Consider the following 27,916-nt stretch of genomic DNA (forward strand, 5'->3'; position numbering starts at 1 on the left):
GGCGCCATTCCTAAAGGGCAAACTTTCTCCATCACTGGTCTGGCTTTGACAATATTGGAGGGGATGGAGGGATGATGCTGGTTCATGTGGTGTTTCGGTGTTTAGGAAATCAGCCCTGATAAAAATAACAGACTTTGAAGGACAATAACTGCGTCACCAGTCACATTATGATAATAATAATAATAATAATAATAATAATAATAATAATAATAATAATAATAATAATAATAATAATAATAATAATAATAATAATAATAATAATAATAATAATAGTGAAGGGCAAAATGTGTCCTTGCTTTTTCTTTCATCTGCCAAATTCCACAGCGATCATGAGCTGTAATTTGAAAAATGATCCTTGCTATTGTAACTAGCATTGAGCGGCTGCGGAGCTCAGGGTGGTTGTTTTAAGAAATAATTAAATGTTGATTTTTCACCTGCAAATTATGTTTTAATTACCGCATTCAACATTAACAATAAGAAATCAAATAATTCCTTAACATAGTTAAATATGCTTGTTTCAGAGGATCTGATTGACACACAGAGATTAAAGAGGGGTAAATAGTTTTAAAGCCTTCCAATAAATAAATGTGGCTCATAGGCAAGTCTGAATCTATGTGTAGCTACAGTGTGTGTTTGTGTTTGAGGGCATTGGGAGTTTTACAATTAAAATATCAAACGTTTTTGTAGAATATTTTGAGATATAATCCTATAATGTGTTGCGTACCATATGTTTCTGAATAACACCCTCGAGGGGTCTTGGTTATTCATTACTGGATTAATTAATATCTGTTACCCAACAAGGAACTGATCCTACTAGCAAGTATTGTCTGTATATCTAAAGCCTATTATATTTTATTTGTCTTGGCTATAGAGCTCAATTGTTCACTGTTGCTGGGCGACATGTTCCTTTATTACCATGAATACACTCTACCTTTACCTTTTAGTGACTCCATACACCGTCCTGCTGCCATGGCCACTAACTAGATTTAAGCATCTAACGTGGATTAATCTGCCACAAAAAAAAGTCCACAACAACTGCACCAATGTTTGCTAAAAAACTACAGTGCCTTGCTGCTTTAGGAAATCATTAATCCTTTAAATAACAGTATACAAATGCAGTGTTATATACGGCAAAATAGTGCTGACATTAGTAAATGAAAGGCAATGGCAAAAAAAGGAAAACGGTATATATTTGCGACCTGTTTATGAGGATGTAGGTCTTCAGAACAAATGCGTTTGGGGCTGAAAAATGCAGCTTTTTGAGAATGTAACTCTACTTTATTGAGATTTACAGTATGATATTTTACTGGATTATTTTTAGTATGTGATGCATTTATAGTATGTGTAAGCAGCATTTAATGTAGTAGTTAGATGTAGTGGATGCAATTTTAACTACCTTATATGCTGTTGGGTATTTCAATCTATAAAAATACACCATATGTTCTAACCTCATTGTTTGTTTGAGTGTAAGATTTTAGCTCAAACTCAACATGGATTCTGCCCATTCACGATGTCCTATGCTGCCATAGGGAGTGTATCCATGTTCCCAAGGTCTTATGTTCCCCAGTTCAATATTCTTTCAGCACACATTAAGTAAACTTTTCAAAAGGTGTAATGTTGTCAGGAACTCATTTTCACAGGAACCGAGGTTCAAGGAGCGGAAACAAGCAAAATGTTCCAAAAGATTTACATTTTGTTGCACGTATTCTGTTGTCCTTATAAAAGGCTGTATATGTATTGTTTAACATATGCAGGTATGGGAGTGTCACCACCGCTAACACAACTGTTAGACACATATAATATATATACAAAAAATATGCATATCTGCAGTCAATGTGACATTTAAAATTATTGTTAATGATGGAAGAAGAAAATGTCTTTGGACAAAAATGCACTGTTAATCTTGTTCCACATGACAGTTGACCAACATGTCCTCATACCAAAACAAAACATAAATATTAACGTGTTGACTTTCAGTCAATTCCGGCCTCCTGGGTAAAACTCCTACAATTTGAAGATGAAAATGGAAAACAAACACCAATCTCATTCCAGTGAGTGGTGCGCTTATCCTATCTGCTGTCAGTAGGTTTTGTGTTGATGTCTGATTGAAAGAGAGACCTGTCAATCATTTAGTGTGCGGCTTACTTGAAGTGACATCTGTCCCAAGCAGATGCTTCATGAGCCTTTGCAGAGCACAATGGCATTGTGAGAAAAAAACAACCTTGTCGAGTCCGGGTTCCATCAAAACGGCTTCAGTCTCGTCATATATGCATTTCTATATATTTCAGTCAATATATCCACAAACCTATTTTCATAATATATTATATTTCATAATCTCCTGCAAGATCAGAAAGAAACTTTGCATTATTGTAAAGTGTTTTTGTTATGTTGTCAACGCAAGTGTAGTTACTGTATTCAGAACATTTTTAAATGTAACTTTATACAATAATATTGTGGAATGACATTGTATAAAGTGTGTGCTATCGAGCTTGCTGTAATGTTTTTGAAAAGGCTCCATCTATCTGCAGAGAGAAGCCTGAGGTAAAAGGAAGGCTAAGGTTACTACACTACAACCTCAATACCACTCCCACCCTGATGACATCAGGGCCCCATGCTGTCATCACCACTACATTACATAATCACACAGCACACAACACAACAATCTCCGCACAGCAGTCAACAGTAAATAAACATTTTCAAAGACATTCTAACACGTGGATCATATATGTCCTTGCTCAATGCCTAATTGGTGCCTGAATTGAAGGCGTGTGAGCAACTGCATTTGGGTTTTTAATGAATGAATGCATGTCAGCTTCTGGGAGGTTGTCTAATCCGGTGTAATCCCTGCCTGATGAAACCAGATAGAGTGGAAATATTGGCAAAAGAGAGGGATTAGTGACCATGGAGTCTGGCAAAACATGTGATCGCAGCACGAGCACATACTTTACTCACACATACTTTACTCACACATATGCAGCTCTCCCCTGGCACACACGGTTAACACGCCACAGCACCAGCCTCCATTCATGATTCTTGCATACAGTATGTAATGCAAAAGAATGAGAGCAGGATTGTGTACGTGTGTTAGTAGGAGGATGTGAGTGGTCCCGTAGAAATCTAAGTAAGCCAAGCCCATTGGGAGTAATGCACTGCTAAAAAAAGACAAAACATTTGATTGACAAACTGAATCTGTGTGACCAGATTGGCACATGCATGGTCTCATGCTGAGGACAGCCTGTCAAGGACAAAGCGACCTGAATCACTCAAGCTTTGGGCAAATGAAAGATTAAAACTCCTCTCTGGGTGAAATAAATAAATAAAATAATATCTGTGCAGCTGACAGAAAGGTTCAGCGCTGGACTTGTGCAAACACACAGCGGACTGTGTCTTAAAAACAAGATGCGTCGCCTGCAGAGCCCAGTTTCATGCTGAGGTGCTTTCTAGTGGTCGATAAAAAGATTAAAGGAATAGTTTGGTGTTTTGGGAAATACACTTATATGCTTTCTTGCAGTGAGTTAGATGCAAAGATTGTTACCACTCTGTGCGTTAACTATGGAGCTGGAACATTTCTAGTCTAAATTTCTTCTTGTTTATTGAACTATTTCCCGGCAGACAGGCTCCAGAGCACACGACTGACCAAGTACTAAGACAAAACAAGATAAGATACATTTTTTAATTAATAAAGAGAATAAAATAAATAAATAAAAAGAGCTATATAAAAAACTAAAATAAGAATAAAATGAAAATAGTCAAACTATAGAGGAGCATGTGGAGACACAATTGCAATGTAAAGTGAGTGTGATATAATAGCAGCAGAGTCAGCAAGTCTATATTAACAGTGTACACCACATTGAGGATATGATTAAATAATGGTACTTAGAGTTTGTCTGTATTAATATGGACATGTGATTTAAAGTATAGAATATGATGGAAATACTAGTACAGTTTTTTGCCTCTTTCTATATTATAGGCTATCTGTATTACATTTCTATATTAATACAGACAAACTCTAAGTACTATTAACCTACAATAGTACAATATAGTAAATGATGACATAGTATGGGATATGAGTTATAGTATAAGGTAAAAGGTAGTAATATAATGTAACATAATATTTGGAATATTGCAGCATTATAACAGATGTAAAATATAAACAGTATAGTATGGTTTAATATAGTAAAGTGCAGTATAACATGTAATATATATTACTATATATATAGTTTAATATATAACAGAATATATCAACACATATAGTAAGGTGTATTATGTATATACTGTATATACTATATAATCAAATCGGATTATTCAAAGGGAATTGTAATGTTCAGTGCGTTCACACTGGGGGCAAAGTAAATAAAACAAATTCACACCAAGTTCAATTTTGGTCATTCTGACAAATCTTCAGTGACTCTTCACCGGACGAAATAATGTAAAATCCTAAGAAACACAATGCTGGAAAGCGTGTTAGCTGTTAGCTTGCCAGCATTAGTTCAATTCACCCTTCATGTAGTTCCTACATCAGCAAACTTCTTTCACAAAGAAATATTTCACAAAGATGCACAGATTTTTCTGTGCCACTTTCTGGTGTGACCAAGCCTTAATTCTTCTTAATAGAGCTACTCTTTTCTTTTCACTTGTTAGGGACTGCATAAAAAGGTTGGAATTTCAAAATAGTTATAAATATTAACTAAAATGAATGTTCTTGGCTTGTTTAGTCTGCAGCGGCCGACTCAGAAACAGAGACTCGTTTTTTTATGACCAAATTAAGAACAGACTATGTGATCGCGGTGCAATCCTTGCCCTGCCCTGCCTCCTGCATGCTCCACCCATTACTCGCATAAACCAAACGGAGTATTTTCACGCTGCTGTGACATTGTTCCGAAGTCCCAGTATTCCGAAACCAAAATATTAGTTCGAAAAATGTCCCATTGGACCCAAAGCAGATTTTTCTGCCAGCCCGTTACCACAGCAATTGTCCCATTCCATTGTTTTCCGAATGTCCATTGCTACAAAAATACACACTTTCCCTACAAACAGAAGCAGATGGCTAATTATTATGCAGAATGAAATGGGTGTTTGTTTTTGGGTTAATGGACTGTCAGAATAATGGGCCTAAGAACTATGGGCAGCTTCTGACACAGACATTCTCCTGCTGTGTGCTACATATATGAAAGTACAACTCCAGAGAATCAGGATGAGAAAAAAGGCTTAAAAGTGGATGACAGCTGTCGCAACAAATGAGAGGAGTTGTTATGGATCTCATGTGCCAAGCCAGGGCTCCAGTAAACTGACATCGAATGTGTATATATGAAAGTCCAGTCAAATGCATTTCTGCTAATCCCCTGGCTGTTCTCAAAAGGCATTTATACATACATTACTGAATGAAACCCATCTGACCAGTTAAACCCTCCTGCACGCCACTTCACCACACATTGACCCTTTTCTCTCTCTCTGGCAGAGTGCTTTGTTCAAAGTACAATAAACAAAATAAATGAATTGCTTTAATTTCAGATAATACAGAACAGCACAGATAAACTGTTGCCAATTCCCCTTCTAAGTGAGACAGCAATGAACAAGTCTATAGCTCAAATTGGACACTTATACTTATTTTGTTGAAGTAAGTCTTTATTCTTTTGTCCACTTATTTCCAAGTAAACATGCAAGTGTAGTTTTTCTTTTAGATCTTCTTTTATGTCTTACTATTGATATGTTTAACCATTATTCTTCTGGCATTGAAATAATTTGTTAGGGACTGGTAGGTGGCCTTCAGTGCCAGCTGGCTGAGGGTGCTAATACAGAGTTCATGGATTTTAAATGTTTATTAAATTATTAAATATGTCCAACATGCATTAGTGGCTGTGATACGTTTTTAATGCAAGCTCTGTATGCACAGCCATTGCTACACACTTTCAGCCAGAACACACAATTGTAATTACAGAATCTATAATTTACATAAAGGCTCCGAAAACTCACCTCTATTATGAATTTGATTCCCTGGACTCTCTCTCTGTAGAGTCGGGCGGCCATGCAGATGATCCACACTTTTGGCCAAGTGAATATATTTTGGCTGCAGAAGGATGATCGGCTGTCAGAATCCTCTGACTTGAAGGAATAATAATGAACTAAGGGAGGGATAATGAACTATGCAAAAACATTGCCCTAACTTGTTGTTTTCTAATTTGGAATTGACAGATTTCAAAAGCTCTCCAAAGCTTTTGCAAAGTCACCTGACTCTCAGAGTCACTGTCATCACTCACACTTTAAAGAAATCATTTGCTCTCTAACCTGCAAGTTGTTCTTTAACATGGCTGAATGTTAAATTTAAGCAGATAATGAACTAGTACATTAAGGGAAAGGTCAAATTTAAGTCAAACGAAAGATATCACATTTAAAATCATATATTGCTCTAATAATTGACCCCATTGAACCCCTCTTTGAAATTGTAACAAGGCCCAACAGCAGCCCTGTCAAACTTTGCATTTCTCCTTATGTTGCCAGGCAATCTGCAATTAGCAAAGGCTAACAGCCCAATAAACCCATATGTACATGCAGCAGACTTAAGTGCTAACCAATAAGAAAGAAAAGAAACAGAAAAGGAAATAAAAAGAAAACAAAAGTTTTGTCTGCAGAGATATACACTTTACCTAATGAAGTTTTGTTAAGAAGAGACTCTTTCGAACACTTTCGCAGGTGTTTATACAAGCTCCCCACCTGCTGTGTCTTGGTTCAGTATATAGAGTACCCTCCACCACTGAGCAAGTGTCAGTTTCTGGTTATCACCTCAATTAAAAGTTATGTTGAAAGGTGATAATGCAGACTTGTGAACATTCTATCATATTATAACACCAATAAGCAACCCATCGCCAGCAGCACCTTTATCCAACCACTTTACCACTGAACTGTCTGTAAATGTAAGTTTAAACATTGAACATGAATTGTAAGACATTTGTCCTTGTGTTTTCATCAAGGAAACTGTCATCATAAATATTTCACTGCGCATAATGCAAGTTGGCTTTTGTGCGTATTGGCTTACATGTGGTCTAGGCTAATCTTAAACTTTGATCGTAGGATCAAGCAGGAAGCAGTATTGATGAATACCACAAAAGTTCCTGAATTGTTCTCACGCACAATTTAAGATCAAATCTGTGCGTGCGAATTATTCATGTATTAGGCCCATTGTTTTTAACCAACTCATCGAGCTAACGTTAGCTTAATTGACCCTTCGCTCTGCCCCGCCATTTGTTGTTAGCTGCAGTCCTTTCTCTGTGTAGTTGCAGTAAAGGCTTCAAGTTTCAGAGGTTGAATGTGAACACAGCCTCAAACTCACACACATCATTCTGCACAATCAAACATCCAAGTGAAGCTACAATAAGCAAAACAGTTTTGAGTTGAGGGGGACAAAGTAAGAGAGTAGTTTAGAGGAACTGGGTTCAGTGAGCACTACTAAGTAAACAGTAAGAACTTTCTAACATTGTATCATCTTGTTTAAAACTTCATCTTTAAGAGGTACAGAGAGAGATGTATAGATATGTTTTCTCCTTGGCTGCCTTCCCGAGCAGACATCTTTACTCGTTTCATATTCATCATGCTCCGATTTTGACATTCTGTTTAGAATTTAAATAATGAACTCTTCAGATTTTCCTTCAGATCTACCTCCTGGGAAAGTATAAATGGCCAAAGTCAATGCGTATCATTGTACTAAATTGTATTATTAATACATCTGTGTCTACCTTGGGAGGGTTGTATTAAATACATACTGTCAAAATAACATGTATAATAGAAGTCAATAACTTGCTTGAGGAAACATTGTTTTAACACTGAAGATGACGGGGACTTTGGATGATAGTAGACAATAAGGGAGAGGAGAACAATATTAAGCTGTGGAAACTCAATAATGTAAACTCTATAATGCCTGATTTAACTGCTTTTTAAAAATTGAAAGTGCAGCCCTTAGCGCTGTTTGCGAGAAGTAAAAAGGTTTAGTGAGAGGTAATACTAAGGGGGTTATTCTTAAATTCCTAGACAGTAAACAAGCTATTATATATATATCAGATTTTAAATACTGAATTAATTAGTTTTGTGCTTTATTTAATCAACTTAAAGGTATTTTCATTAAGGAGAGGTTAAGCAGCCACAGCTGTTGTCCTCAGGATTAGAAAATGAACCGGAGCGAGCTGTTTGCAATCGCTGCTGAATCTTTTTACCTTCACGTGGTTATTGTACATTCATCTCAGGTAACAGCCTCTGATTAGATGAGAAGAATGAAAACTGCACTGATTTATATGATAATTATATAATAATAATAATAATAATAATAATAATAATAATAATAATAATAATAATAATAATAATAATAATAATAATAATAATAATAGTAATAGTAATGAGGATGATTCTCATTCTAGTTGATTTATTAATAATTGCAATGATTTTCCTGGTTTTGCAATTGAATGATATGGGCAATTGTGTGTATTTTACTTTACATTAATGTATCTATTATTCCAGAGCTTGTCTCTGTGTGTTTGTTCTGTTATTTGCGTAGTTATTTTGATTTGACACATGAGAGTCGCTTCACTCCCCATGGGAAAAGCAGTTGTATAATGTCCTCTGAGGTTCTGGGAGAGCTTTGAGAAATTCACCCTGATGATGTCATCAGGCGTTACAAACTGGGGAAGTAGAGTCCAATAGAAATGTGAAGGTCTAACAAAGACATGCTATCGAGTTGCATTATGGGAAATGTGAGATAGCAGGGACTAAAAGGCAGGATATCTCAGACTCTGCTTCATCGATGTTGACATCTCTTAATCTGTCTCTCTCACCACAACTGTATCCAACACCTCTGGTGTTTGGTGCTGAGCAGGTAGTGTACAGTGGGTGTATCTGAGCCTTCTCACTGAAAACAATACTTATGAGAGCGGTGAGACTGAACCAACAGTTGCCGGCGACAACAAACTAGCTTGAAAGAGTCTGAATCACATCTGAGAGGTGAACATCTCTGCGTGTTTGTCAAGACTCAGGAAAACACGGTTAAATTAAAATAATTTAGGGGCGTCCCCGAACAAGAATTTAAAAAGTCGAATCTGTTTGGTCAAGTCCTGTCTATCTTGTTGAAGTATTTATGTTGCTCATTGGTTAAGTTTTATGTTTACAGTAGCTTCATGTTGTTGTTATTTTGCCTTTCTAAGGCTATCGCTAAGATGCTGATCCCATGGTCCTGCACATTTAGAAAGTGTCGTATGTCATGGTGATTTATTAACGCACAATAAGGAGATGGATTCAAAGCAAATGAGTCATGTTCTCATTTTTATTAAGAGTATTATTAATAGGCTGATATTTATACCAAAATAGGCTAAATATCACGATTTATTGGGAGAAACCAAGCAGTCTTATATAAAATCAGACATTTAGCACCCCCATATAGCCAAAAATGGAACGATCCTTTGTTTCATAATCATATTTTTCTGCCGCTGCAACACTTTTGTCGTTTAGATTGGCAATCAAATCAGGCTCCGTAGTGTCGAACAGTCAACCCTTAAATTCACCCCTGATTAGATTATTTTATGTAAAATTAAATAGCTATCCTAATAAACCAAAGACTATGTCAACTCTTAAATCAACATGCATTACATATAGTAAAGTGTTTGTGTTCATTGACCACATTGTCTGTCAGTGTGTGAGGTTCAGAAGGCCTATGTGGTAGCGCCACTCTGACAAAGGGCTGCTAACCTTTGTCAAATTGTTCATGGATCTTTAATCCAGCTTCAGACCTGTTTAATACAGTATAGCGCACTAACAGGATTGGTGATGAACACCCCCAGGGACATGGTTGCCAGCTGTTCAACCCCCCTGGTGGTGGGTCAGCTCACACAGGGCTGCTGATGATGGGTGGAGCTGGGTGGGACGGGATGCCTGGAAAGTGAGTGGATCTTCTTAGCTTAGTGCATATTGCTGCAGCAAGAGGACGAGAGGGATGCTGAGCCCGAAGGTGCTTTAAAACATTCTGGAGCATTGGATATTTCACATAGCATCCCATCTAGTCATAAACTTTTCTTCATCTACTCCACTTTCTTTTTCCGGTGTTTTCATCATCACACCTGGATTTTAGGCTTTGAGTTGGGTACATTTATGGGTTGCTGATAGGACACAGGACAGCTGACTCACGATGGCCGTGGCTTTGGATGCAGTGTGGTTGAGGGTGAAGAACGTCTGCAAACAGAATGGGCTCCTCATCATGTCGGTGCTGGCTGTAATCATTGGATGTCTTTTGGGATTCTTCCTGCGGACACGGCGCCTCACGGAGCAGGTCAGTCGGTCTCCTCCCCTTGACCCAGTGTGACGTCATGCTGGCAGAAGATGATCAGGGATCTTTTCCCTGTGCCTCCGACACCTGTGGAGCATTACACTCTTCCCCTCATTTATTATCCTGATTTACTGCATTTATACCCACAATTCACACTGATACTCGGCCACATATCAGTGCTGACCTGTGCTTTAGAGTCAGTATTTGCATGTTTCTAGCTGGTTTCTAGTTTCATGTATACTGTTCCTTTTATAAAAGCATAAAGCATAAAAGCACCTGTTATAATTTTTCAGTGGTGGGAAGTAACTAAGGTTATATTTACTCAAGTATTGCACTTTTCCAATTTATGCTTCATCTACTCTACTTAATTTCAAACTACTTTTTTTACAGCTACACGTTGAGAAGCACTGCACTAAACCAGTAAACGAGCTTCTGTAACTGAATATAAAGTACCAGCTCCACCTGCTTACATAGTGAAGCATCAGTATTAATCTCATAGTGTCACGTTGTAACATATTAGTCACAGTTGCCATTTCTCTGCAGTACTTTGCATATGTTAAGTACATTTTACTAATAATACTTATTTTACTTAATTAGGTTTTTAATTCAGGACTTTTACTTGTAATAGAGTAATTTGAGCTTGTTCCTAAGTAAAGGATATCAGTTCTTCTTCCACCACTGTAATTATGAATATGGGTCATAGCTTCCACGCAGTCATTGGTTTTCCTTCTTGTCATCACGATATAAAAATCAAATTAAAGACTTCAAATTATCTTGAAATAGGTAATACATCAATAAACACCACATTGGCTTTTATTTTCAAAAGATACCAGTATGTTGTTGTTGTTGTGCTTTACACAGTGCAGACTTCCTAAATCAATCTGCACTTACAGGTAACAAACCTTGGACAACAATAAGAGCAGATATGATGTTCACTGCAGATACCTATTCCCAGCGTCTGTCAGTTGACTTTCATATCACAGTGATTTATATATATATATATATATATATATATACACACACACACACACACACAACAAACCCTGTCTGGAGGCTTAGAAAGAGAACATAAATGTTTTTTAATTAATTCTTGTTGAAGCCCTTAATAAAGGGACAGTTATCACAAACCTCTGTAATGCAGCCAAAAGCCTCATGACTTTAATTTCAATTATGGGGAAGATACAAGTTTTCAAAGTTACCGATAATATGAGTCGGACAATGTGTCTAGAATGATCCGCAAGACATTCATAAATGTTCCATTTTAATAGACTTAATACAGAATATACACGATAGTGTGGGGAAGATTATTGTTCCAACCTTAAAGGACACATTTTCATGTCTGTGAAGCTTCAGCAGTCAGAGTTGGACTAATTAAAAAAAGTATCTTTCAATGTTACAGATGTTTTAGCACAAAGGTTCCTCTTTGTGTTTCTATCTCTCAACAAATAAACACAGTCAGAGGAAACATAGAGAGTTGTGTACAAAAAGAGACTGAATCCTCATTAACTTCAGATGAACTTCCATTTATACATACTCCCATCACATCTATGTAAGGAAGGGATCTGTTAATGATCAATGTGAACACGAGGAAAGATTACAACAAGCACCATGACTATTGCTTTAATACAGCCTTGAAAACATGTGAAACTATCCTTTAAAGTAGGGAGGAGAAACTGTATGCAAAAACATCAAAATAGCTCTTAAAATCAGAGTTGAAACACTTTTAACATTATCAATATTTTGCAAACGTTCCATTTTAGAGGCTACACAGAAGGCTTTAATGTGGTTGCATCCTTTTCACCGTCCAATCCTTCCCTTACTGTGATAGAAGTGTTCAGATATTTTTTGGAAAGTGTCAAATGTAAAGCTTTCAAAGGGCAAATATTTGGTCTGATTGAAATTGGCCCAAATTGGTGTTTCATCCAAGTGTGCTGTGTAAAAAACATCAATGCTGAACAAATCCAGGCTAAAAACAAGCCCAGAAGCTTACTGTAAATACACTGACGTTAATACATGTCACGGCTTCAGCACATTGCTCTAAATACAGCCAAGCAGCTTTATGGACGGCCTCTATAAACGAAATGCAGCCTTTTCTCTCCCATCTCCTCTCTGACTAAAGCTCTGTCAAATTCTCAAATAGGCTTAAAATAACCTGTGGCTCCTTTACTCTCACAATAGGGGATTACAATCCAATCAATGAAATGCTTTCTCTAATTTTACATCACATAAGAGTTCCTGTCTGTGTGATGGCAAGGTACACAGGAGGCACAGACCTTTATGATTCAGAACATTTAGAGAGGCCTGATCCCTGTGTGTGTGTGTGTGTGTGTGTGTGTGTGTGTGTGTGTGTGTGTGTGCGTGTGTGCGTGTGTGCGTGCGTGCGTGCGTGCGTGCGTGCGTGCGTGCGTGCGTGCGTGTGTGTCTATCCGGCATTAATAAAGTGAGATAAGATGAAACCGACTTATTTCTGAGGAGAAAGTACACAGTGCAGTAGCAACATGTAAAAGGATTAGCCCAAATCAAATAGAATATGAATTAAAGAATATGAATGCTACGAATGTTAACATGCAGAAGAGTTTCCACACTGGAACACGCTGAGTAGAAACGTATGGATGAATCTATGACATAAGGCTGGACTACAGTATCAGGACAGTCTGCAGGATCACATCCTCAGCTGCAAATTTCCCAGTCAGAAGGACAAAGAGTGTGAAACATCAAAATAAAAAAATATATGGATAGGACAGGCCATATTTAACTGATATAAGACATATTTAACTGATAACATTATGAATACTGAAATGTAATGTAATGTACTGCCTTTTGACATTAGGTACATACAACTATACATGGGCAAACAGTGTTGCTGCCTACACACAGAAAGTGATTGATTCGGCTGACAGTTGGACGTTGGACATGTTACATACAGTCAGTGGCCCCTGTAAGGTACACATTTACAAACAGCTCTGTCATAAATTATACCTCCACAAGGTTAAGATGATCTTTTTTTGTTGATTTTGTTGGAAACGCAATAATATGTTTAATTCTGAGTTCCTAGTTAAAGCTTGGGCAGGTAACATTAGAGAAGACAGCAAGAGTAAACTAGAATATTATTAATTATCCACCTGGGAAGAAAAACAGCCCAAAGTTGCCAACTCTTTTCTAAAGACAATAGCTAGCAGCAGTAGCTCCAAAAGTCAATACATTTAACAAGAAAGTTGGCAAGTTGGCAACACTGTCCCTTCAGGCCTCGCTCCAAAGCCACCTTTATCATTATGAAAGTAAACATATCATAACGGATATAAACGACGAACATGGCTATTGTTAGTTTCTAAAATACATCATGCACCCTAGCTTTAAAGCAGGGGTGGGGAACCTTTTTCCTATCAAGGGTCATTTTATTTTTTACATCCTTCGAGGACCATACTAATTATTGAACTCATAACCTCTGCACATTTCTTTAAGACACAGCCCATTCATTTCACTTTTCTTTTATGCTGTGCAAAAAAGCAACTTTTTTTATCCATGTATCTTTCTGTTTTTATCAGAAAACAATCCTTTATTAGTCTCACAACGGGAAAATGTATCTTGTCACAGCAAAAGAACATATGAAGTAAAAAGGCAGTACACAATAATTAAATACCAAGTACCAAGTGGTTGATAGAAAATAAAGTGAGTATTGTAAATGGCAGTGATAATTGCACAGCAGTGGTGGAACAGTCTGTTCTTGGTGTGGTGGTCTACCTCTATCTTTCCATGTTTGTATGTTACGCACTGCAGAGAGCTGCTTGTTGGGCCAAACTCCGCCGAAGAGCGTTAACTTTATTCAAACGCACTCGGCCTTTCAGCTCGTGCAGTTTGGCATGTTATGTGGTGTAATGGCGCTCGAGATAATTTTTCATCACCGTAAATGCGTCCGCACAAACTAGGCACACTGGCCTTTAACTTACACAATGAAATAATCGTTCGTCCATTTCTCCTGGAAAGTGCGACATTCCGCATCCACCTCTCTCTGTTTTACACTCGCCACGCTGTGTTCACTGATGTCAATGACCGTCTCGTTTAATATTGAAGTTTTTTTACATGACGTGACCACGTGATGACACGTTCCGCTCGTGTTGTGTCAGTGGCCCGTTTAGAATATTGCCGTCTAGTGGATTTGTTTTGTGTGCCTTTTACGAATTACCTCGAGGGCCAGATCAAATGGTCTCGCGGGCCGTATACGGCCCGGAGGCCGGAGGTTCCCTGTTTCCATGAGCACCACCGCCTCATGTTGTAAAGATCTTCATCTGGCCAGCTTGTGCATGTGGAAGCGAGTGAAAGAAAGACGCAACTTCCTTTTATTACTAGTTTCATTTTTAAACTTTTCAGCTTTTTGCAATATGCATAGCAATGAGGAAATGTATGTATAGCTATGTAAGATTAATAACTGTAATACAATGTAAATAGCCACCAATGTAAATTCCTATATTGATCTAAAACTACATGTCACAATGTATTTCATAAATAAATTAGACGTGTTACGTACCTGTCGAGGAGGAAGACGGTCGATTGGCTTTGAATCCTTTCAAATCCTGCAATTCTCTCCATCTGTTGAATGAGCGACAAAGATGGACTCTTGTTATCGAAAACAAAAGAAAGCTAAAAGGGACGGTCTTTTAGCTTTTATTTTGTTCTTCTGTAAATTATTTGATTTTTCTCTTCGCTGATCCTGCCCCAGTTAACCACAACATACAGTATAACGTCAAAATTAACATTTCATTAACACTTCCTTTTCACTGCCTAATATACTGCTCACTGTGAAACTTTGAATGTCTCTTCTAGTCCGCGAGCTGTAAATTGTTTCATCTGAAATATCCCAACCGTAAACATTTAATGTGGCTGAAGCTCCAAGAATACTGGATCCTTCATTTCCCATAATGCAAAAAATGGCATCTCATTTTAGACACCCCAACAGTCTTTGGATCTGCCTGTCCCCGGTTTGTAAGGCAAACTCATTTAAAGATTTTTATTTTTACTCTCCAAGCCAACATATTTATCCTCAGATCCCAGAGTTCTCTTTTGAGGAAGTTGTTATGGAGGCTTGTATAGTGTTTGATTAATAGTAGTCGAGAGATCATTCCATTAAAGTACATGAACATACTGTGTTTGCAGCAGCTACTGCCTAAAAAACTAAATATCATAGCAGATTTCTAGAATGTTCAACTGTGCCAGACACAACAAGTCTAAACTTAACAGAAAACAGAAGAACAATGTGGATGTTTTGTCCCTCAGCAAACAGAATAGAGCTGTTAGTGATATTTTGTCTCTGTACCAGCAAAACAGTCATTTGCACATAGGCTGTATGACACAGACAGGCATTAGCAAACCCATACAATCGGCACTCCAGCTGCTCTAAAAGCAGTAATGGTGTTCGAGCCGTCTAAAAATATTATATCCTGGTTACAGAGGAAATATTTATATGCTTATCAATAAGAGAAGTGTGACAAACACATTTGAGTTCACTCAGATAGATGTACAAAGAATAAATTGTGGCTGCTGACAGCTGCATGAATTGCACATCAGTTGTAACACTATCCGCCCCGTCTCAAGGTCCAATTCACAATAGATCTTGTGCTAATCAGTCATTTGTTCATTCTTAACAGTGGGGAAGATCAACCCACCCACAGACTAAGTGCAGGAATCATAGAAAACGTATATCAGCCTGTTTTGAATAAGAAAGTGTGAATTACTTGTTACCTAGCCTTTTGATTTTCCTGTCTTCTCTCTGCTGTTTCAATTCCCAATATTTTTACCCCCCACGTAATGACATTCCAAAATCTGCCCATCCACTGAAAGAGCCCAGTATTACTGTTGTTTGTGATTATGTTTTTTTGCATTACTTACTCTTTCCACATATTTGCCGGTTGTTTCAAAACAAAGAGCAGATGAGTGAACACACACACACACACACACACACACACACACACACACACACACACACACACACACACACACACACACACACACACACACACACACACAGACAGCAGAGGAGCAGAAACACTAGTTGACCGCAGCCTAAACGTGGTGCAGTTGTGCGCGTTGGAGGCTACTAAACTTAGACAAACATCAGTCAGATAAAGGATCAATAAGTCAGGCAGAATAGACAATAAGCCCTCTGCCCCGGCACTCGCTCTGCTCCTCGGGAATGGAGAGGGAGGATGGCAGGTTAACAAGGGGAATGCATTTTGATCATTTTGCTAACAAGGGGGATGGCATGCCCCCTCATATTGCCGTATACTGGTGTATAATATTACAGGGCAAACATGGCCATAAAGTTTGGCAGCTGAGTGCAAATATAACTTTTATTGCATTTGATTGCAATCATCCATGTGACAAAGTATAGCCTACCCGTTGCTTTTGCAACAAGAAAACAGTAGGCAGAACGATGGCAGAGAGAAAAAGAAAAATGCCATTTTCAGACTGAGCTACAGGTACTGACTGACGAGCTGCAGACACATTCCTCAAAACGTTCGGCAAGGAATTTAAACGTGACAATTTAAACCGCTCATGAATGTGCTTCAGTTACCACCCACTCTTTAAAGAAGCTAATAATGTCACTGTAACTACAGGCTATGTGGCTTTAACGCTGGTCTTTTTGAATTGGACTGGCTTGGCAGCGCAGTTAAGAGTGCATGTACCCCTTTGCAGTTGCTTTGAGAATCACCCAATTTCTTTGTGTCTTATTTATGCAGGTTTAGTGGCTGAAAAAGCTGTGCAATCCTTTTGTAATTTCGCCCCTGAGTGTTCTTATAAAATGCTATCAACGCTTCATGGCAATGCTTTGGATTTTCTCAAGCTTATCTTCTTCGAATAAGGCAAGCAAGGTATGTGTATGGGATACAGCGTTAGTGTAGATGAGCACACCCATTGACCACATGCACTGTAAGTGTTTCTGTAATGGGAGCTTGAACCTTTGAACGCTGCTTCTGCTGACATGTTGTCCCTCCCAGGGATACTCATGTGACCTTTGGAGTAACTTTAAAGACTTGGAGATATCAGTTATAGTGAACTGAGCAGGACCTGAAACAGACTAATTGTCTAAATTAATTCAGTTTAACATGCCCAGCCTCCACCTGCAGGCTCTAACGGGCTACAAAAGCTTCTCTGATGCAATCACCACACTGCCCAGCCTTGAAAATGTGGGACGAAGTTGACTGTTGAGTATATATTCTGCACTCAGTCTATGATTGGGTATCAGATGCTCAATATTATTATTTTAACTAAGTTATTGTGCTGTACTTTAGCATCAACAGTAGTAAGTATATGGCAATTGAAATGTACTTTCTAGTGCCACATATCTGCTTCTATCCTTGTTTATTCATTTATGTATTGCATATTCAACAGCCCCACCAATAAGTCTTCACCAGCAAGGACAACATCCTACAGGCCTACAGTTTGCTCAGTCATGACATTAAAGAGACATTATTTTGTCAGATGGTTGGAAATAAATTAGAATTGAAAAATGCTACAATGGAGAATTGCAGTATTGTTGCTGGTTGCAGTAGGTTGCAAAAGAATTGAAGTCAGGGGAAACTATTGTCATAGCACTATTGTATTACATTGTATAACATCCACTATTGACTCAAAAGTCAACTGTAACTGAATACTTCAAAAATGCATCTATCTTTGTGGTGCTGCATGAAGTCTGTCAGAGAGTTATAACACAGATTACATAAACAGCAGCAGCAGCTTTAGCGGGTGGACTTAAGCTAGCCACCCACTGTCTTACTACTGTCTCATCAAATCAAATCATTTACTTAAGTAAAAGCACCAAAACCAAACTATTAAAATGCTCCATTAAAAATCCTGCATTCAAAATTGTACTTAAGTAAACAGATGAATGTGCTAGCAACAATATGTAGTTAAAGTATTAAAAGTACATGTACTCATCAGGCAGAATGGCCTTGTCTGCATTATATTTTCGGTAAGTGGTTTGTAAATGTTGTAGTTGGTTGAGGTGGAGCAGATTTTATCTGTTTGTATACTGTTGGGTAGTTTATTCTTTAACAATGCATCATATTTTATTTATATGTTTTTTTAAATCCCAATATGAAAAATAACTATTACTGTAAAAAGTACAATAAATAAATACAATACTTGAGTAAATGTACTTTCCACAACTGGCTACTTTTATACTCTTTTACTCTTTTTAATTGTCACTTATGGCCACAGTGGCTGCTGTTCAGCAGAGGCACAAGCTCTTTTTAAGGGGCACGTGTCAAATCTTCACATTTATGTAATAACCCAAACAGCAGCTTCTGTATGACTCACATTTTTACAGAGAAAGGAAATTTCAATAGCACATCCTTACTGAGTCAATGAAGTCAATAAAGTATTTCTGATTCTGATTCTTGATGATGAATAGATGGATAATTCATGTTCAGAGTAAAACTTTTACATTTTGTACCGATGCTGCTGTTTTGTTACATTCTGGTCCCTCATGTTGTGTCACGCTGGTAAAACCTGTCAAACTGCAGCTGGCCTGTTGACTGGTCCTTTGGAAACAGCTGCACTTGCACCACAAACTACACACACACACAAAGCCAAATACACACCGGCCCATACGCATGAGTGCAAGATGAGCAGAGCCGAGACAAACCTTCTCTGATCCTGCTCTTATACAGCAAACTAAGCTCTCTCTGCTTAATGCCCAACAGAAAAGCTCTTTAGCTGTCATTATGCACCCGCCTCGCCCTGCAGCCCCTCAATCCACCGTCCTCCCAATCCCCTGACATCCCTACCCTCACACTCTCTTCTATCAGCTCATACAATTCAAAACTTTTACATGTGTATTAATGATCACATCGATACTGTATTGGGGTCTCAGCCGAACAGCCAGGAAGTTGCCTCTTGCTCATCCCACCTCAGTTGTAGTAAATGACAAAGATTTTCTACTGTAGGTTTGGACTGCCGAGTAAGGCTTACTTAATCCAAGCTTTTAATAAGATAGAAGCTTTAATATCATAATATTATTATATTATGATATTAAAGCTTCTATCTTATTAAAAACGGTCACTACAATGTTTGTGACCGTTGCAGACTTCCAGTCCGACAATGACATGATACCCCAAATTATCACATTTAGTTATAAAGACTCTGTTGTGGTCACAAAAAAAGGAATGGAGGACAGTCAGCCTTAGGACGTTTTGTGTTTGAATTAAGATCACAACATCACACAAAAATTAATCTTGTGAGGCTTCAAGTGATGTGTTTATGTCCAGACAACCAGTGTCCGGACAAATCAACATCCTGTGAGGAGCAGCTACGTGCGACTGTTCATTCAAAGCAACAATGGCGGCTCCTAAAGAGATTAGCATAAATGTTTTATACATATTTTCTGGTAGAAAAAACGGTTTTGGTTTTTAAAGCTAATTTCCCTATTCATGATTACCTTATGGTATATAACTCACCCGTTTTGTTTATATTAAGGCCTAAAGTTACGTATTATTAGGGCCGTGGCCGCTTTGAGTGACAGGTGGGTGTCGTTTCATGTTGTAGCCGTTGTCAAGGGCTTTTTTTTGCACCCCTTATAAAATGACATACGTATACACCCATAGTTCTGTTATATCTATTAGATCCTTTGACCTCTGTCTCACTTCTACTTATAGACATTAAAAGTTCTGCGAAGATAATGAAGAGGATTTGTCAGTGTGCTTAAACCTGCAATAACGGATTTTTTGGCCACTTGGGGTCAGCGGAAACAAGCTGCAAACAAAACAGTGACATATATCATCCTGTAAATGTGTTATGGCTTACTTATAAGCATACATTTACACATCCAGCAGACATGGAGTAACATCAGACTTCATCTGGAGTCATGTTTCTGTACACCTGGGGAATGTAAGCCCAGTATTCACTGTCTTTTAGCTGTTTTTGGTCCCCAGCTAATCCTCAGAGCTGGCAAATGCTCCACTGTGTTAAACAGCTAGTCTGTATCTGTGTCTGTCTGCTGTTTGGCGCTGTGAACAGTGAACAGCTTTTTAGCTGGAGACAGCTGCCTGCTACAGCCAAAATCAACTCTATGAGAGCGGTAAGAGTGAACCAAAACACTGTGGCTACAGACTGTAAAACCCAAACAATCAGCAAAAAGTCACAAACTCCAGTTAAGGAAAAGGTTTGGTTCAAAATGACGTAGTACGTGATGTGTTACCTACTAACGTAATAAGGTCTAATAAAATCTAAGACTGAATGGTCAAGAAAAGATTCAGAACGTTTGCACCTTGTTTGATTCTTAGGCATTGTTGATTAAAATATTTAAAAGACACCCACCTCTGAATCTTCATCAAGGGGGCCGGAAGTAAAGGACTAGGAAGTGGGCAACAGTCCATTTTAACACGTACAAGCATTTTCTACTTTTAGAATTTCCACATGAAATAGTCATCTGATTAAAGGCTTTTTAACTTTTGCCAGAAGAGAGCCTTGGATATTTTTTCTTTCTTGAGCAATCATCTAATGTAGTGGTTCCCTACCTGCTATTAAACAGTCCACACAAGGGGAGGTTGTGGTGGATAGACTTTCACCCAGGAAACAGCTGTTTGTGTCCCGTGTGAACTCAACCTCAACAAGTTGACTTCTTTTAAGTTACGTAGGCTACGTTTACATACACAACTTAGGTTACGTAACAAATGTACACATTTTAACCCAAACCATGATCTTTTACTAAACCTCATCAAGTAGTTTTGTTTCTATTGACAACGTTACGTTTCACCTTCACTTTCACAACGTAGTGGGTGCTGTAGTAGGTGCAGTTTGGCCCATCTGAAGCATCAGTATAGTAGTGCTAACCACTGATAAATCACATTCAATCGCTGATAACATTCTAAATAAGTGTGTGAAGAACAATTATTTATGAAGTGCAGGATCAAACACTGACTATAAACCGCACTGTGACCAAAGAGATGACTTGGGAGGGAAGAAGCTTTTTCGAACTCTTGACATACTGCCAAGTTGATGTTGATAGAGTGGAGATATGATATCTGGCTGCAGGGGGATGGAGCAGCACAGCTGATGGAGAACAGCTGTCCACCGCTACACTGGATATTGGCCAACGTTAAGCCCAGTGGACACTGAAACAAATACACAAAAAGCCTGTGAGATCTGAACACTTCTGCCAAACTATCACCCAAAACTCTTGGAAACATGTCACTGGAGTTTGTTATTTTATGGCTCCTCTCCTATTCTTTTCAAATTAGGTTTGCCTGTCTATGCTTAGCTGTCACCCTCTGACTCCATTTGCTATCTATAAGCTTTTTTTTTTACCTCCTTTGACAAGTGATACAAATTATCACCTTCCCAAAATCATTGCTTCCATCTTATGCAATACTCTAGCAAAGCACACAGCCTGGTGAGTGATAGTAATCTGTAATAGTAATAGTAGTCTGTCATACAGTAGTATTGTACTTTTTTGCTTTGCATCAGATAGAAATGTGCATATTAACTCTTAACATAATCACAATTACAATCATAATTTAATCTCGTTCACAAAATTGTTGTATATTTTGCTTAATCAATTGCATTGTTTTATGCATTCAATATACAGTGTATATATATATATTTATAAAACGGACATGTCAAATCAAGCAATCTGATCTTAGCCGTGGTATAATGAGTGTATATCACGGGTAGAATTGTAGTTACTTTTCACAACAAGTCAGTATCCCTCCGCGTCTGAGAAAAAGCTACAACCATTACAGCTGTTAAATTACATCCGTTAAGAAACAAACTTACAAAGCTTTACTCTGGAGGAGTGGATCGATCAGTGCCTATCTCCAGAGAAAAAAGCCTCTAAAAGACGACATGCAGAGCTACGTGAAGAGCAGCTGTTAGTGTTGTTGCATAGCAACCACCTCGCACTATGTTTTGTGCAGAAGGCAATGGAGGGACTATTTTATTTTGAACATCATTATTTAATAATAAAAACAATTTAAATTGGACTGTGTATTTTTCTTTCATATTGCCACACTTGGTAACCGTTTTATAAAAGCAATAGCTCACTTCAGACCGTGATATATGGTCATTATATCACAGTTAAGGGGGTTGTACCACGCCCCTTAACTGTGATATAATGACCATATACCACAGCCTGTCGTGAGCTATTGCTTAAATATATATAACACGATTAACTGAACAGTACATACACACCCTTCAACATCAACAACAGAAAAATAATAGAAAAAATGTACAAACTAAAATCACACCAGACAACAGACAACAGACAGAAATTAATTGAAAAAAATAAATATACGCATCTACATATACAGTATATTCACTAGACTGTGGGGACCTGCAGAGCAGACCACCGAAGCAAGTTACACTGGTCTACACTGTTTGGTGTCTGTATTAAAAAGATACAAGTAATATTTATCAGGTAAAACAAAGAAGACAAATGTAAAGATATATATTTCTGACAGGATTTCAGGCCAAATACATAATTTGTATTACACAACGACATTTCAGAAAACGCAAAAACATTGCAAAAAATAACGAGGAATCATTGTCCAATACGTATTTTAATTATGTTGTGTTTTGTGAAATGTTTTTGTGTTTTGACCTTCAGGGCTTTCTTTACTAAAAAAGGACATAAGGGGATAAAGAATGCTGTCTGGCTATGCTGTTGTCAACAGAGACATTGTTATTGTTGTCAATGATTTATTAATTCTAAAATTGTATTCATTTCAAGCTCAATATCGCAGTATCTCTGTGAGATGCACAATACAACTTGCAACCTTTTAAGCAACTCAACCACATACTGTATAATCAGAATGAAAAGTGGATGTTGTTGCCATTGCAGAGTGAAAACAAGAAAAGGATTTAATTTGTATAATACAATTTGTGAATAAATATTGTTCTAATTTCTGAACTTTTTTTAAATTTGATTTACTTTACTTCTCAAAAAAAATCTAAAAGTTCTTTTGTTGTAGGCCAACAGATAGCATGTGAATCATGCAATTATACCTTTACCTCACAGGCATATCAGAGCCAAAGTTTAACAAGTCCTGCCACGTAGCCAAACTGTTGCACAAATATAGTCTAAGTGAAGTCTACAGTTTAATGGCACATGTGTGGAACTTGTGTTTTCAGACAAGTACATTTCATTGTTATGGTAATAAGTGAACACTCAGGTGTATTTCCAAGTAGGTTTTACATACTGTTAGCTGTTAGCAAACATAGATTACAGCAGTGCCAGATCTCAAAATACTGCATGTCTAGTACTACTGATTACTGAGCCTTTCCTCAACCTTGCCTTCACAGTCAACAATCTTTATTAGCATCAAAACCTTGGAGGAGAAAACACAAGCAGCCCCAAACTGACCAATGACAATTTCTTAAAATCTCCATATACCTTTGTGGCCACCATTGCCTCAATGTGTAGTTCAAATGTTTCGGGTGAGCAGCACAGTTAATGCACATAGGAGCACACAAATATAAATCCAGCTTCAGTCTGACTTTCAATGATCACTTAATGTTACATAATAAGAAAGGCTCACTTCTTATGTGTGAAAAAATGTGAAGCTTCCTTTTCATGTCCTGCTGACATTAAAAAGGAAAAATACATTATTAGCCACACTGGAAAGGTAATGTCAGGAAACGGCACTGCTTCCTGAAATTAAATGAAGCATACAAATGACTATAATAAAAATGTTGACAGATTAAGCTCTTAGCCCTTAGCTCTGTTTTGGAAACTCAGTGCCTGTGTGTACAGTATGTCTATGTGTATTGTGAGAGCAATACAGGATTAAAAGATGACATAGATTCTTATATTCACATGACAAATCTCTCCAAAAGATGAAGGAAAATATTTCAGTAGCTTATATTTTAGACTTACAATTGAGATGATTGAACGTTCCTCGATTTATTAGTCAGGTCGTTTTTGACCATACATCTGTTGGTAGAGAAAAATAGACTCTTCGATCTTCATGATGTTGCAGTCAGGATCTCATTTCCAGCTTCAGCAGGGCTCCAGACATCCTAACAATGTATTTTTCCTGTTTATTATCTTTTATATAACATCTAGTTCCTTTTCAATAGCTGTCCAATGCTCTTCCTCAAATGGCCTTTGACCATAATTGTGTCTTCTCTCGTCCTGACAGGAGGTGAAGTACTTCCAATTTCCTGGAGAGCTGCTGATGAGGATGCTGAAGATGCTGATTCTCCCACTCGTCGTTTCCAGGTAATGACGTCTGTTCCTGCTCTTCATTATAACCCAAACCCCTTCACCCTTGGGTTTAGCACAAAATAACTTTTAAGTGACATATTCTGTGTGTTATGATACTGTATGTAAGTGTATATATTTATATTCTGTATGTTCACAGCAAGGTGGATTGGAAGTAGTACACTCAGGGATAAGGAAAGTTATTAAAAAAGCCCTTTGACTATAAGTATCAAATAATGTAATATACCTTTATTTGTAACTTTTTTCACTAGATTGCTACACATAATAGGGACTAAATCAGATTGCTTTGTTTAATTAGTTAATTACATTTAGGCTGTCAACTTTTAAAAAATTAAGATAGCGGAAATCGCTCTAACCGTCGCTGCATCCTTGGTTTAGCGCCATTTTTTCCCGTATACCAGAATGATAAAATGTAGAACAACCAGCCCTTTCTCCAGCGTCTGGCTATGCAAGGCTATGTCAATTCCCACTCAGATGTATGCTGCATGAGGAAATAAAAGTAGTCTAACCATCAACCAAACTGCAGCAGCGAGTCCACAGGCAGCAGGAAGAATATCGTTAAGATTACCAGCTACCACGTACTGTCTGACTGACTCAGTTTGACCATCTGCACAAGCTAAACCTTTTGACACAGTGCTCGAATATGTTTTCAATAATGTTTAAAGCTGAAATGCTTCCATTGATAGCTGGCAGTTAGTCTGGTAACATATAAAAGCCGAGATGAGAGAACAATTGTCAGTGTCTGACTTAAAGCGCAAGCAAATGGAGGCAGGACCAGTTCCTATGAAAGTAGAAGTAGTTCCAAAAGTCACTGAAATGTCCCCACTCATTTTGGTGTCATCATTGCATAACATTTGCATAAAGCTTAGTGGAGCCGTGGACTGTGATTCCTATGAGAAGCATGCATGGAAATGTATTACAAGAGAGTACAAGGCATGGCCTGTTGCACTTATACACCAGGAACTGTGGATTCAAACGGATGATCACAGGTCAAATATCAACTCTTTCTCCAACTTCCAAAGTTTTAATAAAAGGTCATAGCACTACACCATCTTCTGGATTTGAATACCTCAGACGTTTTCTTTTTGATAGTTAGGTCATTTATCCATTAGCTCACTTACTATACTGTATGTCAAAAACTATTCAATATTATAATTAAATAAATGAAAAAATCCTTAGATGTGGCAATGTATCTAATATTTCAGAAGATTTTAGGACTTTGAGGTGTTAATTAAATGTATTTGATATGGGTACAGCTGGTGCAAGTTCAAATCTGGCAACACTAATGTGCCAATGGATTCTAGTCATTGGATGCTGATTGAGAGGCAGAACCTGCTCTATACTTGTGATGTTGTTCCCCTTTCCGGCTCTACATACAAATGAATGGCTGTCGTGACACCGAGTTGCGATGTAATGAAGTAAAAGCAGTCTGCAGCCCTCTCATCTTCTTAGAGTGTAGGATTGTAGAGGAGGACTCATCTTCTGTTTCTTGATTGAGGTGCAAATTAACTTTTAAATGCAAATCAGAGTTGTTGAACTTTAATTTGCACATTCAGTAAAGAAAGTCTTGACGTTGTACATGTTCTTGTTTTCGTGCAAACCAAAGGGTTGTGAGAAGTGAATCTATTATACTGAAATAAAGATACTTGGTTAAAGAAGTGAGCTCTTTATTCTTGCAAGAATCGAACAACAAACAACAGAGTGTCAAGCAGTCTGCCGTGAAGTTCAACGAACAGAGAATACAATTAGACTATATAGTCACCAAATAGGTGACAATGTTTACAGACAATCGGCTGTGCAACTACGCACATCTAGAGATACAAGAGATACAAGCTGACACATCTATAGATACAAGAATACAAGGGGGACATGACCGGTCCCAATCGCTGTAAGTAGGACAAACATAAGATGAGCATATGAAGAATAGGACATGTCTTTCATGTGTGTGAAAGAGAAATCCAACAAACACTGATGTGTTGCCAGTTGTGTTAAACTGCTGTCTGTGAGGTTATTGGTGGATCCTCTGGTGGTTACTCGTTATTGATTTAACATGCAGACGTGAGTTTGATGCTTCCTAAAACCGCCTACTTTATCACACTTCATGCTATTCGAATAATTCATATTATATTATATTATTCATTACTGAATACAGCAACAGTAGTTAAGACCACATGAAACGAGCCATCCTCAATGCAGTGCCCAGAAGAAAGAGACAATGATGCATCGGTATAATAATAGTTATAAAACGGACATGTCACATCAAGCAATCTGATTGGTTCTTAGCCGTGGTATAATGAGCGTATATCATGGGTAGAATTGTAGTTACTTTTCACAACAAGTCATTATCCCTCCGCGTCTGAGAAAAAACTACAACCGTTACAGCTGTTAAATTACGTCCGTTAAGAAACAAACTTACAAAGCTTTACTATGTAAATAAGAACAGAGTTCCATTTGTTCGGATGCTTTTATTATAAATAATATCAGCATGAAATGACAATAATCAAACACGTACTATACAGGCTGAAACACAGATGTGTTTACAGTTCAATCTGGTTCCGGGTTCCGGTTGCGCATGCGCCAATACAAGGGACCGTCCATTTAGTATAGTACAATGTTCTCTACTCTGGAGGAGTGGATTGATCAGTGCCTATCTCCAGAGAAAAAAGCCCCTAAAAGACGACATGCAGAGCTACGTGAAGAGCAGGTAGACCAAATGGAAAAAAACGAAATGAACAGAACACCGCGGTAGCTGTTAGCGCCCTAGCTGTTAGCACTATGTTTTGTGCAGAAGGCAACGGAGGGACTATTTTATTTTGAACATCATTATTTAATAATAAAAACTATTTAAATTGGAGTGTGTATTTTTCTTTCATATTGCCACACTTGGTAACCGTTTTATAAAAGCAATAGCTCACTTCAGACCGTGATATATGATCATTATATCACAGTTAAGGGGGTTAACTTCGCGTCGGGCCGAACCACACCCCTTAACTGTGATATAATGAGCATATAGCACGGCCTGTCGTGAGCTATTGCTTAATTATTAAAGGGATCAAGAGCAGTTTTCAACCTTGTTTTGCAGACAGTCTCATATCTCCAAGGACAGAGCCCTCCTTCAGCGGCCTGATGGAGCTTGCTGATGTATGACTAAGTGCCTGCATTTTTGTGAAATGTTTCTTCAATATTCAACAGAAATTCAGGTTTCATTTGCAAAATCTTGAAAAATGTTTGGGCAAATTGCTCATGGAAGTCACTAAGGTAGTCAAACAACTCCACAGTGGCAAAGCCGCAGGGGTTGATGAGATCCGTCCAGAAATGCTGAAGGCTTTGGATGTTGAGGGGCTATCTTGGTTGACACGCCTCGTCAACATTGCGTGGAAGTCTGGGACAGTGCCTAGGGG

General features: G+C 37.9%; 1 protein-coding gene across 1 annotated transcript in view; it reads left to right on the plus strand.

The window, feature by feature from the left end:
- The first annotated feature begins 10,162 nt into the window (after positions 1-10,162).
- Positions 10,163-27,916, plus strand: part of slc1a7b (solute carrier family 1 member 7b) — a 39,195-nt gene continuing 21,441 nt past the window's right edge. The window contains exons 1-2 of the mRNA XM_029430548.1: positions 10,163-10,303; positions 24,433-24,512. Of these exons, the coding sequence (XP_029286408.1) occupies positions 10,163-10,303; positions 24,433-24,512 (221 nt within the window). The remainder of the gene's footprint in view (positions 10,304-24,432; positions 24,513-27,916) is intronic.

Source organism: Cottoperca gobio, chromosome 4, assembly GCF_900634415.1.
Source record: "Cottoperca gobio chromosome 4, fCotGob3.1, whole genome shotgun sequence".
Taxonomy (NCBI): domain Eukaryota; kingdom Metazoa; phylum Chordata; class Actinopteri; order Perciformes; family Bovichtidae; genus Cottoperca; species Cottoperca gobio.